The sequence below is a fragment of the Macaca nemestrina genome, chromosome 4 (genome assembly GCF_043159975.1).
Source record: "Macaca nemestrina isolate mMacNem1 chromosome 4, mMacNem.hap1, whole genome shotgun sequence".
Classification (NCBI taxonomy): domain Eukaryota; kingdom Metazoa; phylum Chordata; class Mammalia; order Primates; family Cercopithecidae; genus Macaca; species Macaca nemestrina.
In genome coordinates this window covers 131,143,594-131,156,237 of record NC_092128.1, presented here as the reverse complement: position 1 = coordinate 131,156,237, position 12,644 = coordinate 131,143,594, and the positions used below count along the sequence as shown (strand labels likewise).

General features: G+C 43.6%; 1 protein-coding gene and 1 long non-coding RNA gene across 4 annotated transcripts in view; one reads left to right on the top strand and one right to left on the bottom strand.

Moving 5' to 3' along the window:
* LOC139362920 (uncharacterized) overlaps window positions 1-3,017 on the bottom strand; it is an 86,975-nt gene extending 83,958 nt beyond the window's left edge. For both annotated transcript variants that reach the window (XM_071095270.1, XM_071095271.1), the window contains exon 1: window positions 2,450-3,017. In XM_071095270.1, the coding sequence (XP_070951371.1) occupies window positions 2,450-2,743 (294 nt within the window). In that variant the 5' untranslated portion in view covers window positions 2,744-3,017. The remainder of the gene's footprint in view (window positions 1-2,449) is intronic.
* LOC139362922 (uncharacterized) overlaps window positions 1-12,326 on the top strand; it is a 115,975-nt gene extending 103,649 nt beyond the window's left edge. Inside the window, exons 1-3 of one of the 2 annotated variants that reach the window (XR_011622547.1) lie at window positions 3,547-3,797; window positions 4,488-4,561; window positions 10,233-12,326. This is a non-coding gene — a long non-coding RNA (uncharacterized lncRNA). Of the gene's footprint in view, window positions 1-3,546; window positions 3,798-4,487; window positions 4,562-10,232 lie in introns of those variants that run through there. The other variant, XR_011622549.1, reaches the window with a different exon arrangement.
* The last annotated feature ends 318 nt before the right edge of the window (window positions 12,327-12,644 follow it).

Genomic DNA, 12,644 nt, shown 5'->3' with positions numbered 1-12,644 from the left:
TATTTGTTGAGCACCTATAACATAACCAGCCCTGTGTTAGGGTTAGAGGAGATACACACACACACACACACACACACACACACACACACACACACACACACAAGCTATGCTTCCAGCTTCTGGTGCAGGAATTAAAAAAAAAAAATAATGGGATAGAATTAAAATTGAAATATACTCTGAAAGAGACACAAAGATATTTTAATACCTAAACTATCTAATAAGGAAGAAAACCACTGTAAGAAATTACAAGATCATGCTTCTCTCCTCTTAGACTGACAGAGATCTTTCTAAGCATAAAAGCAAAGGAAGAAAGAATAGTAAAATGCCAATAGTTCCAACCTCACAATTTTTTAAAAAGTACACACACACACGCACACACATACTATACACAATATTGACAAACATCTTTCAGGACAATTGGATGCTGTGAGTTTATGATTAAATGAGGCTCTTTGCTAGAAACTGAAAGATGATGAAACATCAAAAGGAAAACTGAAAGACAGATTGAGGCTCATAAACATCTCATCTATCAGACACAGCAGGAACCTAAGCTAAAACCAGGGACTTCTGGAGCCTGGATCTGGAATCAGGGTTGGGAAGATATCTGAGATGAACCATGACTCTGTTTGAAGATAGGGACTGACACGAAAAGAGACTGGAAAAAGTGCTTCAAATCCTAAGAAAAAAATGTTTAGATTATACATCTAATAAAGGGACTTTCATCTAGAATGTATATAGAACTCTTACAACTCAACAACAAAAACATAATCCAATTAAAAATATAATGAGATGCCATCCCATACCAGCCAGAATGGCTATGATTAAAAAGTCAAAAAATAACAGATGCTGGGGAGGTTGTAGAGAAAAAGGAATGTGTTTACATTGTTGGTGGGAGTGTAAATTTAGTTCAACCATTGTGGAAGACAGTGTGGTGATTCCACAAAGACCTAAAGACAGAAATACCATTTGACCCAGCAATCCCGCTACTGGGTATATGCCCAAAGGAATAGAAATCACTCTGTTATAAAGACGCATGCAGGCATGTGCTCACTGCAGCACTATTCATAATAGCACAGACATGGAATCAAATGACGGTCAATGATAGACTAGATGAAGAAAATGTGGTACATATATACTATGGAATACTATGCAGCCATAAAAAGGAACCAGATCACGTCCTTTGCAGGGACATGGATGGAGCTGGAGGTCATTATCCTTAGCAAACTAACACAGGAACAGAAAACCAAATATCGCACGTTCTCACTTGTAAGTGGGAGCTAAGTGACGACAACACACAGACACATAGAAGAAAACAACACACACTGGGGCCTATCACAGAGTGGAGAGTAGGAGGAGGGAGAGGGTCAGGAAAAATAACTAATGGGTACTAGGCTTAATATCTGGGTGATGCAATAATCTATTCAATAAATATACATGGAACAAGTTTACCTATATCACACATCTGCACATGAACCCCTGAATTAAAATGAAAGTTAAAAAAAGCCCCCCCAAAATAGGTAAAGAATTTGAGTAGATATTTCTTAAACAAGACATACAAATGGCCAATGAACGCATGACAAGGTGCTCCACATCATTAGTTATTAGGGAAACACAAATCAAAACCACACTGAGATACCACTTCATACCCACTAAGATAACTATAATAATAATAAAAAAAAAAGATGGACAATAACGAGTGTTGGCTAGGACATGGAAAAAATGGAATCCTAATATGTTGCCTGTGGAAATGTAAAATGATGCAGCTACTGTAAAAAACAATTATTCTCACAGTTTCTTTATCCATTACCCACGTGATGGGCATCTGGGCTGGTTCCACGGTTTTGCAATTGCGAATTTGCAGCTGACCTCCCGTGGCAGCCTCCCAGCAACCCTCTGCGAAAGGTTAAAAAGTCATCTGGCAGCTAGATAGGAGGACTAAGTTCTGGTGTTCTACAGCACTGTAGGGTAAACACAGCTAACAATAATTTATTATATCTTCTCAAATAGCTAGAAAAGAGGATTTTGAATGTACCCAACACAGACACAGCCTGCGGGAGCGCATCCCAGCTCGAGGAGATTTGGAGATTTGCAAAAGGATAGAGGCTACCGCGACCCCGGGTATTTGGCACCCACGGCTTGGCCACCTAGGTTCGCTAACCCGGACCTCGGGAAGTGTTCGGCGGTCCCGCGGGCAGTCCCGGCGAGCAGGGTGGGGGTGAGGGGTGAAATTTAAACGTTTCCTTCCAGCAAGAGCAGGGGGTTGGGAAAGGATGCCACGCAGGGGACTTCCCGAGCAGGATGGAGACCCTCACCTTTCACCTTCAAGTCCAGCTCACCCAGCGGACGATCACACTCTTCCCAAGGCCATGCCTCCTTCACCCGATCCTCCCGTGTCTTCCGCCCCATGTGAGCATCCCAATTTCCAGGTCCCCCGTCTTCCGCCCCGTACCTCGAGGCTCTTCAGGCGGTCCTTGAGGGTCTGCAGCGAGCGGCTGAAGTGCTCGGGGCGTGGCCGGGGTCCCGCGGCAGGTTGCCCATAGTGTCCTTGCCCGTGGCCCTCCGCGTCGCCCGCCTTGCCGCCCGCCAGCCCCTGGCAGCGCGCCGGGTTGCCCGCGACCTCGTGGATGGCCTCGCGCGCGGGCGCGCCCAGCATCTCTTTCAGCGGTAGGACGGTCTGGCGCAGCTCCAGCACCGCAGCCCGCAGCTCCTCCTCGGAACTCAGCCCGCCGCCCTGTATGGGCATCGCCGGCAGCCGGTAGCCGGCGCGCACCGCCTCCGTGGGCAGCGCCGTGCACAGGAAGCGGCTGCCGACCACCTGGCTGTCCCGGGCCCCGGCGGCCACGGCGAGCGCCAAGCCGCGGCCAGCAGCGCCAGCATCGCGCCACCGCCGAAGTACTCAGCTCCGCATGGTCAGGCTGGCGCCCTTGGGGCGCTCCGCGGGAGGCGCTTTCGCTGCTGGCGACAGCAGCAGTGGCGTATGGAAGGCCGCCTGCACCACGGAGTCGGCGCCACCTGCACTACAGTAACCTCACTGGCCGCGAAGCGCAGTGCTCTAGCCGCGCTCCGCCCTTGCGCCCTTTCTTAAGCTGAGGCGGGGATGGGCACAGGGAGCCGGCGCGTGGAGCGTGCGCCGCGAGCTGTGATTGGCTCGGCCGAGTGCGCGTCACGCAGTGGGCGGGGCGGGGCAGGGGGACTTCTCGGTGTGCAGCAGGTGACTGGGCGGGAGGTAGCGTAGGCCTGATCCTGAGACAAGATCCTGAGGTCCCGAGCCCCATCTCAGGAAAGGAGGCCTGAGGTAGAAAACGATCTTGGGGCTGTCGAGAGCCTATAGGCCGGCCGTGCCCGGGCGCTCCTCGAACCCACACGAGGACGCGGGCGTCATGGACTGAGAAGTCAGGAGCCCATTGGTGTCCTGGTGCCCCTTCCTCAGGGTGGCTTCCGGCGCGGCCTGGGGCCTCGCTATGCGTTAGCCGCCGCCCTCAGGGAGGCGTTTTCCCCAGCAGGAGCAGCCCCCGCTCCGCGGGACCCGAACCCTAGCCACCGTCGCGAGCCACCCCAGTCGCTAGGCGTGGACCTCCTCCTCAAAGCCCGGCCACCTCATTCTCGAGGCGGGAAGGAGCCGCAAGATGGCCGCCTCTGGATGCAAGGTCCCTGGGACGAGCTCCACGGCCCTGCCTCCACCCTCCACCCCGACTCGCAAAACGCTCGGGAAGAATCCTCAGGGACCGGGACCAGGACCAGGCGCCGGACGCAGACCGGAAGGAGGGGACACCTGGAGTTGGAGACACAGTCACGAGGTCACTGCAGAGCCCTCGCGCGATTGTCCTTCGACTGCCCCCGGGCGGTGACCTTATTCAGCAAGACCTGAGCTGGGGAGTTGGTTGGGGGGGGGGGTAGTCTTGGTGACATCCAACTGGAGTCATCGCGGTGGAGCCACGTGGCCAAACAGTGCCCCGTCCTTTTAACCAGGGGCCCGTAGTGTCACCACTTCACCAAAGTGAGGCCACTGCCCTCAGCTTGGAGACAGCAGATATGAGCAGAAACTCCCAAAAGTCAGGAGCAAATTTGTTTTAGTATCTCTCCAAATATGTGGCTTAAAATAAGTTCAGAGCGATTTTGATGCACAGCTACAGACTGAACTGGTTTACTGCACATTTATAAATGGAAATCTTTATTTTTTTTGCTTTCTCTGTTTTTAAGGAAAACTGTTACAAGGTCATTAATCAAGTTATCCATTATACCAGAAACAAATGGATTTGTCACTTGTGGACAAAAGCCGAGATTGATTCTGAAAGCAAATCGTATCAAAATAAATGAAATTATTATGATAATATCAACTAGCCCACAGTGATTAATCTCTAGAAACCAAATTCTGACCTGCTTTGCACTTCAAACAATAGCTTCTGTTATGTAAATAGTTGTGGGGTTTTCAAGGATATTATTGCTAAATTACAAGAAAAGTTCTATTCATGAAAATCTCTTCGTAGATGAAAAATGAAAGACAGGAACCTGGTCTACAAGATATCCAAAGCAGAGGACAATGGAAGTGATGATGGTTCAGGTAAGAATATTCATTAGCAGAAAAAGGTATGGATGGGAGATTTGGGGTGAGTAATGGGCTCATGTTTCTGTTAGCCTGCATCCCCAGGAGGTGTCAGTCCCACCTTGTAACTATGACCTTGACTGGACTCATTGTTCCCACATCCTTTTTCAGCTGGTTAGAAACTCTGAAAAAGTTCAAATAAGCCTACATATGCACGAATTACAATAATGAAGGCAACAGGGTTGTGAAGTACTTTATGCCTTGTTACATTTCAGATGATTCATAAGGCACCAAATCCAGACGTTTTCAAAATTATTCAGATAATGATGTGACTTTTCCATTTTCACTCATAGCTTTGATATTCCTCTTTGTTTGTAGACCTAGGTGGCCCCTAATTGGATGTGACAATAGAGTATTATCGTTCCTATATTGTTCCATATAGCCTTTCTTGACCCACAGACTGATACATTCATATTTGCAACTACTTGAAATAGAAGCTTGTTCCCCTAATAATTAAACAAAATCAAGTCTATCTCCAGAATTCTAATTTCCTCCTGAACAAAGAAAGCAGTGTACAAGAGTAAAAATAGCATATATCCCAATATAATTACTGCTAAACGTCTTAAAGGAGATTCCAGTATGAGAAGTGATCAGTGAAATTACCAAAGCTCAAATGGAAAGACCTAGACATTTGAAATGTTATTTTCTTTGGAGGCCATATAATTAGAGGCTTAGTTAACAGAGTATATGCTATTTACAGTTTTATTTTATCTTCCTGGTGCAATGAAAAGTCTGCTGGTTTAGGCATGAGGGATCCAGTGCTAATTCCATCTCTGTCACTAGCTAAGTGGTTTAGGGCAAGTCATTTCTCTTCTCTGGACTTCAGTTTCCTTCCATATAAGATAAGGGGATTAGACTCAACTCTCTAAAGGTGCTTCAGCTGTACTCAAGGACTTGGTAGTTTGGAAAAGAAGGAATCACTGTTGGTGTGAGGAACGTTTCAGAAACTTGTTTTTTTCTGTGTGTGTTATGAACCACCTGTAACCAAAGGTGAATGTGGAAAGGCAGGATTGTTGTGTAATACAGCAGGTAAACCTTCATACACGGAGATGCTGTAACTGTGGTTAAAACCTGCTCTCCACAACATGAAGGTTCATACTGGATTCACTCACAGCACAACAACCTTGTCTACCTGAAAGATCCTGCATGTATGACTTATGCTCCCCATGAGGATGGTTATGTGAGTGGCAGAGACCACGGCCCACAGATTTTCCTCCACTTGAAAAGTTGTGCAGATCTGCAGCAATGAATCAGCTCCACCTAATCTCTTAGTGTAACTGATGCTGCAGCATAGTAAACACCCACTCATTCACGATGTCAGTTGGTCCCACGTCAGCTGTGAGTCCAATATGGACTTAAACTGTGTGGTGGATATCCTGATGAGCTAATTCAGCCTCCATTTTATTGCCCCATCTGTTTGGTTCTCTTGTTCTTCTCACATGCATTTTTGTCTTCGTCTTCTGAGAAATGTGCTAATTTCCACCATGGTGTGAGAGGAGCCAGTCTTAGGAACTGTCCTCGGTGCTGAATTTCAAGAGGAAAGGGGAAATGGGATGTGTGTGTGTAAAATTCAGTGCAGATATAACAGAATTTGGAAGCTCCAGAGGATCCCTACTAACGCACTTTTATGCTTAAAATGCTAAGACGCTTTCAAGAGTGGATTTTTTTTTCACTAGATTGAACAGCGTGGTAGCATGAAAAGAGCGTGAGCTTTGCAGTCAGCCAGCTTTAGTTTCAGTTCCACTTTTATGACTTGCCATTTTACCTTGAGAGAATGATTTAACCTCTTTCAGCCTCACATGGGAGTATGTGAGATGAGACACTGAGTTTCCGGAAGTGGTGTCCCTGTACAAGTATATTATCACGTGTGGCTAGAGAGCCATGATTTAGGGGAATTCGTTCATACTACTCAACTGATTTCAACAAACAAAAAAAGGCTTTTGGTGGCATCCCCTGATTTCAAGCAATAGAGCATGTCACCAGATATACCGGGGATAATGTCTTACCTCTGTTTTTAAAAGTAAAGGATAATAGACTGGAGGTGGGAAGAGGCTGAAGGAAGGAACATCATCAACTTGGTTTGCTTTAAGAAAATCTTCTATGAATGTAGTCTCAATTTCTCTATATTAGGAAACACTAAGAAAGTGCCCCGCTTTCACACAAGTTACAAGTGGTGAAATTGTCCTATTTCTGATAAAGACGTGGCTCAATATCTCTGTATGATTCAGGCACACAGGCAACTTGCATGAATCTTTGAAAGTGAGAGTTTGAAGATATTTTATAGAATTTTGAAGACTAGGAAACAGTTTGAGAAAGATTAAAAAGTCATATGGCAGCTAGATAGGAGGACTAAATTCTGGTGTTCTACAGCACTGTAGAGTGAGTATAGCTAACAATAATTTATTATATATTCTCAAATAGCGAAAAGAGAGGATTTTGAATGTACCCAACACAAAGAAATGGTAAATATTTGAGGTAATAGATATGCCAGTTACCCCCTGATTTGATCATTACACATTGTAGGCATGTATTGAAATATCATTCTGCGTCCTATAGATATGTGCAATTACTACATGTCAATTAAAATTGTTTTAAAGTGAAGACTTCGCCTCCCAAGGAAAAAAGTTCAAAATCATGCTAAAAAGATTGTATGGCTACTTAACAGCAGGGCCATGATGGAACTCAGGCCCTTTGGTTCCCAGTAAGGGTTCTTTTCTCTGTATCACTCCCTAACATACTCATTAACGTATTAGAATGCTTGGTTTCTTCTTCAATAACAGCTTTCTTAAAAATCAATAATTTGCCATTAATTCCAATAACCCCTTTTCTGTCATTCTCCTGGAACTCATTGAAGCATTGAACATTGTTGGCTAAGTCTTTTTTATCAGAATTTTCCAACATTGGTTTCTATGATGTTGTATTCTTCCGGTTTTCTTCTTTGATTTCTGAACATTTTTTTTCCTTTCTTTTTTTCTGGATCTTCTTTCATTACCTACCTCATCAACACACATATTCAAAGTTGAACTGTCCATAGCACTCTCCTTTCTCTCACTATAATCTCTACCTGAATAGTTTTAAGTTTTTAAGTTATATTAGTGACTCTGTCTTAGTTCATTTTCTGCTTCTATGACAGAATACCACAGACTCAGTAATTTGTAAAGAAAAGAAATTTATTTGGCTCATGGTTCTGGAGGCTGGGAAGTCCAAGAGCATGGTGCTGGTATATGGCCCATAGTGGAAAGGTGGAGGGCAGAAGCAAGTGCGCACATCTGAGAGCAGCTGTGGGAGATAAACCACAAATGGCTGGGCTTGTTTTTATAGCCACCCACTCTAGTGATAATTTACCCACTCGTAAGATGATTGCAATAATCCATTCATGAGGGCTCCCTCCTCATGACCCAGTTAATCCATACTTGGCCCCACCTCCCAACACTGTTGCTTTGGGGATTAAGTTTTTAACACATTAATTTTTTTTAATTTTAATTTTAAGTTCTGGTATACATGTGCAAGATGTGCAGGTTTGTTACATAGGTAAACGTAATATATGAACTTTTGAGGGACACATGCAAACCGTAGAAACTATCTATACTGAGTTTCTGATCATAATAAACCAATCGCATGTTGGACATCTGAAAGATAAACTACCCATACTTCTAACTCTGTATGTCGAGTGAATGTATTGTTCTCTTTATTTTGCCTCTATTCTTTCTCCTGTTTCCTATTTCTTATGTCATTAATGCTTTTCAAGTCATTCAAATTCAAAACTTTGGAGACATCTGTATCTCCTCCACCCCCAATTTTATTCAAACTCTAGTTTGTTTCTAAGGCCTAATTCTGCTTGTACCAACTCTATTCTCACTGCTACAATCTCATTACTTCTGTTCTAAACTACACAATTGCCTCTAACTGAATGTTCCAGCTCTACAATGTCCATTTCAGCTTGTACATTCTGTTGTCAGGTCAGTTTTCCTGAAGTACAACATGAAAGCATTTAGCTGCACTGCTCAGAAACCTTCATTATTTCTCTATGCAAATGTGTAAACTCTTCCATGTCCATCATTTTTCCCCACACCCACCTATTTAGTTCAATTTTCTATATATCCCTTGATGTACCCTCACTCCAAACAAAGTAAACTTACACTTTTCACACATGACCCACATTTTTCATCCTCTGGCATTGGGATTCAGGTTGTTTCCCACATCTAGAGACAGATCTGGAATGATCTTTCTTCCATCTCTAGAACCACAAGACCCACTCATTCTTCACGGCTCTGCTTATACACTACTTCCTCCACAAAGCTTACCCTGATTCTGCTCAGTTTGAAATGACATACTAACATCTTTATTTCTCTTGGTACTTTAAGCCCTGTATTATAAGTATCTTTTCTACTGGATTATAAGCTCTTTAATGGCAACACCTAGGTCTGATGTACTTCCTTCTTTCAATAAATATCTCTTGGATGTCATTATACACAGCCATAATAGCATTGTGGGAAAGAAATGAAGGTTTTGCTCAACATGTAATCAATCCATTCTGCAACTTTGTAAGAACAAAGTTACTGTGTTAGAATAGTAGGAGACATTTTCACGGAGAAGTTGGAAATTAAATTAGCCCTTGAAAAGGGTAATAGAGGGTGTGGTAGATAGGAAGTGCTGGGCATCTGGAAGTGGGGGAAAAGAAGGGAAAGTTGAAGCCATTGGAGAAAACCAAGATATGTAGTTAGTAATCTCTGACTTTTAGCTGTCTGTTCCAGATTGGTTCTCTGTTTCTAAGGATACCTTAGGATAAATTTATCTCATTTCCAGCAGCTCTCACTCACCTCCATCTTGAGGAAGGACAGGGCCATTATTTCAGACAGGTGACCAAAACATCTACTTGCAAGAATTAACAAAGTGAGTAGTAACAATGTTCAGGTTTTTTTTTTTTTTCTTTTTCTTTTTTTTTTTTTTTTTTTGAGACGGAGTCTCGCTCTGTCGCCCAGGTTGGAGTGCAGTGGCCGGATCTCAGCTCACTGCAAGCTCCGCCTCCCAGGTTTACGCCATTCTCCTGCCTCAGCCTCCCGAGTAGCTGGGACTACAGGCGCCCGCCACCTCGCCCGGCTAGTTTTTTTTGTATTTTTTAGTAGAGACGGGGTTTCACGGTGTTAGCCAGGATGGTCTCGATCTCCTGACCTCGTGATCCGCCTGTCTCGGCCTCCCAAAGTGCTGGGATTACAGGCTTGAGCCACCGCGCCCGGCCAATGTTCAGTTTTTAATTGAGCAAAGGAAAGTGGGAATTTGTGTCTGAAATGTCTACACATTCCAGACTTTCTGAAATTCTTCCATCTGGATTCGCAGATGGAAGTGTCACAGAAATGGTGGGGAGAGGTTTAGCTTTTTTTTTTCTTTCTTTTTTTTTTTTTTTTTGCAAGCTCTATAATACCACTTGGTGGGAGTGAAAGTGAAATTATAAAGGAACAGACCTCTCTCCCAGCACTATTACAGGTTCTGAGACCGAGAAGCCACTGAAATTAGAGGGTTAGAAATTAGACAAGTTCTCCAAGGATACATTCTCAACAGATTAGGTTCAGTGCAGCTTTGAGCTACAATTCTTATTGGCCCTTTCATCTTAATCATTTATTCCCCCTAGAATCCTGATGTTCACACCTGGAATAGCCTTCTGTTAGCTGAATGAAAAGTGCGAAAAGACTGCATATTTGAGACTTCTATCGGAAAGGAATCATACCATTACCAGCCTCCCTCAGGAAAATATGTTCATCTATGATCCAGATGTTCCCATTGCCATCTCCACTCAGCCCTGGACTACAGGAAGTGAATTAAACCCTTCATGTACATTTGGGACTCTTTCTTCTTTTGCTCTGCTATTCAGTCTAGCTAATGAGCAGCCCATCTGGGTTAAAGGGGGTAGGAGACATTTCCCTTAAATTTAAGCAGCCTAAATAAATAAATTCTCCAAATACATTTTTCTTCTCTCTTCAACAAGAATCAGTTAAGCAATCTTACTTTACTCCCTAACTCAAATGAATCCCATTTTGATTCATTAGGAAATATTTTTAAACTCTTAGAAGGAAGAAAAAATATTTTGTGTAAAGTGATACTGTGTTATCATTGTTTTTAAGTCTAGCTTCCTGAAAACTACGTAACATAGTAAAAGGGTTACAAGAACAAAGGCATCATAATGTGTTTGTAGCCTTGAGTCTTGGGTTTGACAGATAAGGTCAATTTAATAATAAAAAAAATTCTTATGGCATATGAAAGTAAAAAGAATCTGAGTCAATATGTGGTATTTTAGGCCAAAGCTTAGACTTAATTCTTTTAATGGTATTTCATATTTTCCTTTGCCATTTTGGCACTAGAAGGATTTAGGAATTCTCTCAACATCCAAGCCCTGTAGCAAAATAAATATGCATTAAGTATGCTACTTGAAACTGCAGTGGATGTATTGATGTTTAATCTTTGTTTTTAAACAAATAAGCGGTATTGTGAGTTCTGGTTTGAAACTACCTAAGCCAGGAAGCATAAATAATGTGTATGTTTGCTGGTGAAAGGAAAGAGTGCGATTTCCTTTGCATTTGAAATCAACATTAATCTTCATATTATTGTATAAGTGCAATTCACGATGCCTCAACTCTTGCTGAAAGTTATGCTGATAGAGTAAACTGGCCCAGAAATATTATCTCAACTGATAGTGATAAAGGATAAATACTTTGATTTTGTTTACTTCTGTGTCTCCAGTGCTAGAACATTTCACATATTGCTGTAGGAGTGTAAAATGGCTTACACTTACACAAGTCTGGCACACTAGAGACGGGGTCTCTACCAAAAATACTAAAAAAGAAAAAGAAAATTTAGCTAGGCATGCTGGCACATGCTTGTAATTCCAACTACTCGGGAGGCTGAGGCATGAGAATCATTTGAATCTGGAAGGTGGAGGCTGCAGTGAGGTGAAATCATGCCACTGCACTCCAGCCTGGGTGACAGAGTGAGACTCTGTCTCTGTCTCCGTCTCTCTCTCTCTACTTGATAGTGGAGAGACATTGGATTTTTCTCTAGGAGTTTCTCCTCCTCCAACCCTACAGCCATCACCCTCCCAATTTTACACACACACGTATTTGCACACAAAGAGACACAGGAAGCTACACACATGCAGACACACGTGCACACACATATGCACACATACATGTACCTACACATGCACACACACATACACATGTGCACCCCCAAATCGACACACGCACATGTGCACCTAGACATGTATGCAAACCGACACACACATTCACACACACCACAGCAGCCTGTTCTCTAAAACGCCACTTCCCTTGCATCTTCCCTTTCTCTCTTCTCCTCATCAGCCCTTTGCTCATCCTGGGTCCCAGTTCCTCAGCATCTCCCAGGATGAAGTCCCTGAGACACCCTATTAGAATCTCCTGAGGGCCTCAGATTAGAAGGGAATCAAGAGAAATAACCACTAAATGCATGTGGTCTGGGTGAGATCCTGGAACAGAAAATGAACATTAGCACAGAAAATCATGCAATGTAAGTACGGTCTGTCATTTAATTAACGGCATTTTGGTGTGTTAATTTCCTGGGTTGCACAGTGGTTATGTCTGATGTTAGCTAGAGGCGAAGCTGGGCGAGGGGGGATCTGGGAACTCTCTGTATCATTTTTGCAGCTTTTCTGTACGTTTCAAATGAACTCAAAATAAAAAGTTTTTAAAAGTCACCTTGGGAGTTTTTTGAATTGATGTTCCTGAACCCAGTGCAGACCCAGGGAATGAGAAACTCTAGGGGTAGGCTCCAAGTAGCTACATTTTTTTAGACCCCAACTCCAAATGCAGTCATGCTCTGAGGTTGTGGCGGTTGGGACTACAGCAGATGGACTTTGAAAGACACAGTTTAGCCCCTAACAGTCTAACATACTGATTCCCTGTAAACCTCTGGCCATTCTCCCAGGACACATGTACTCTGCTCTGGGCACAGCCCCAGGGCTCTGTATTACCCATGAACCACACAGGCTCTGGAGAAGGGCAGCAGTGCAGAA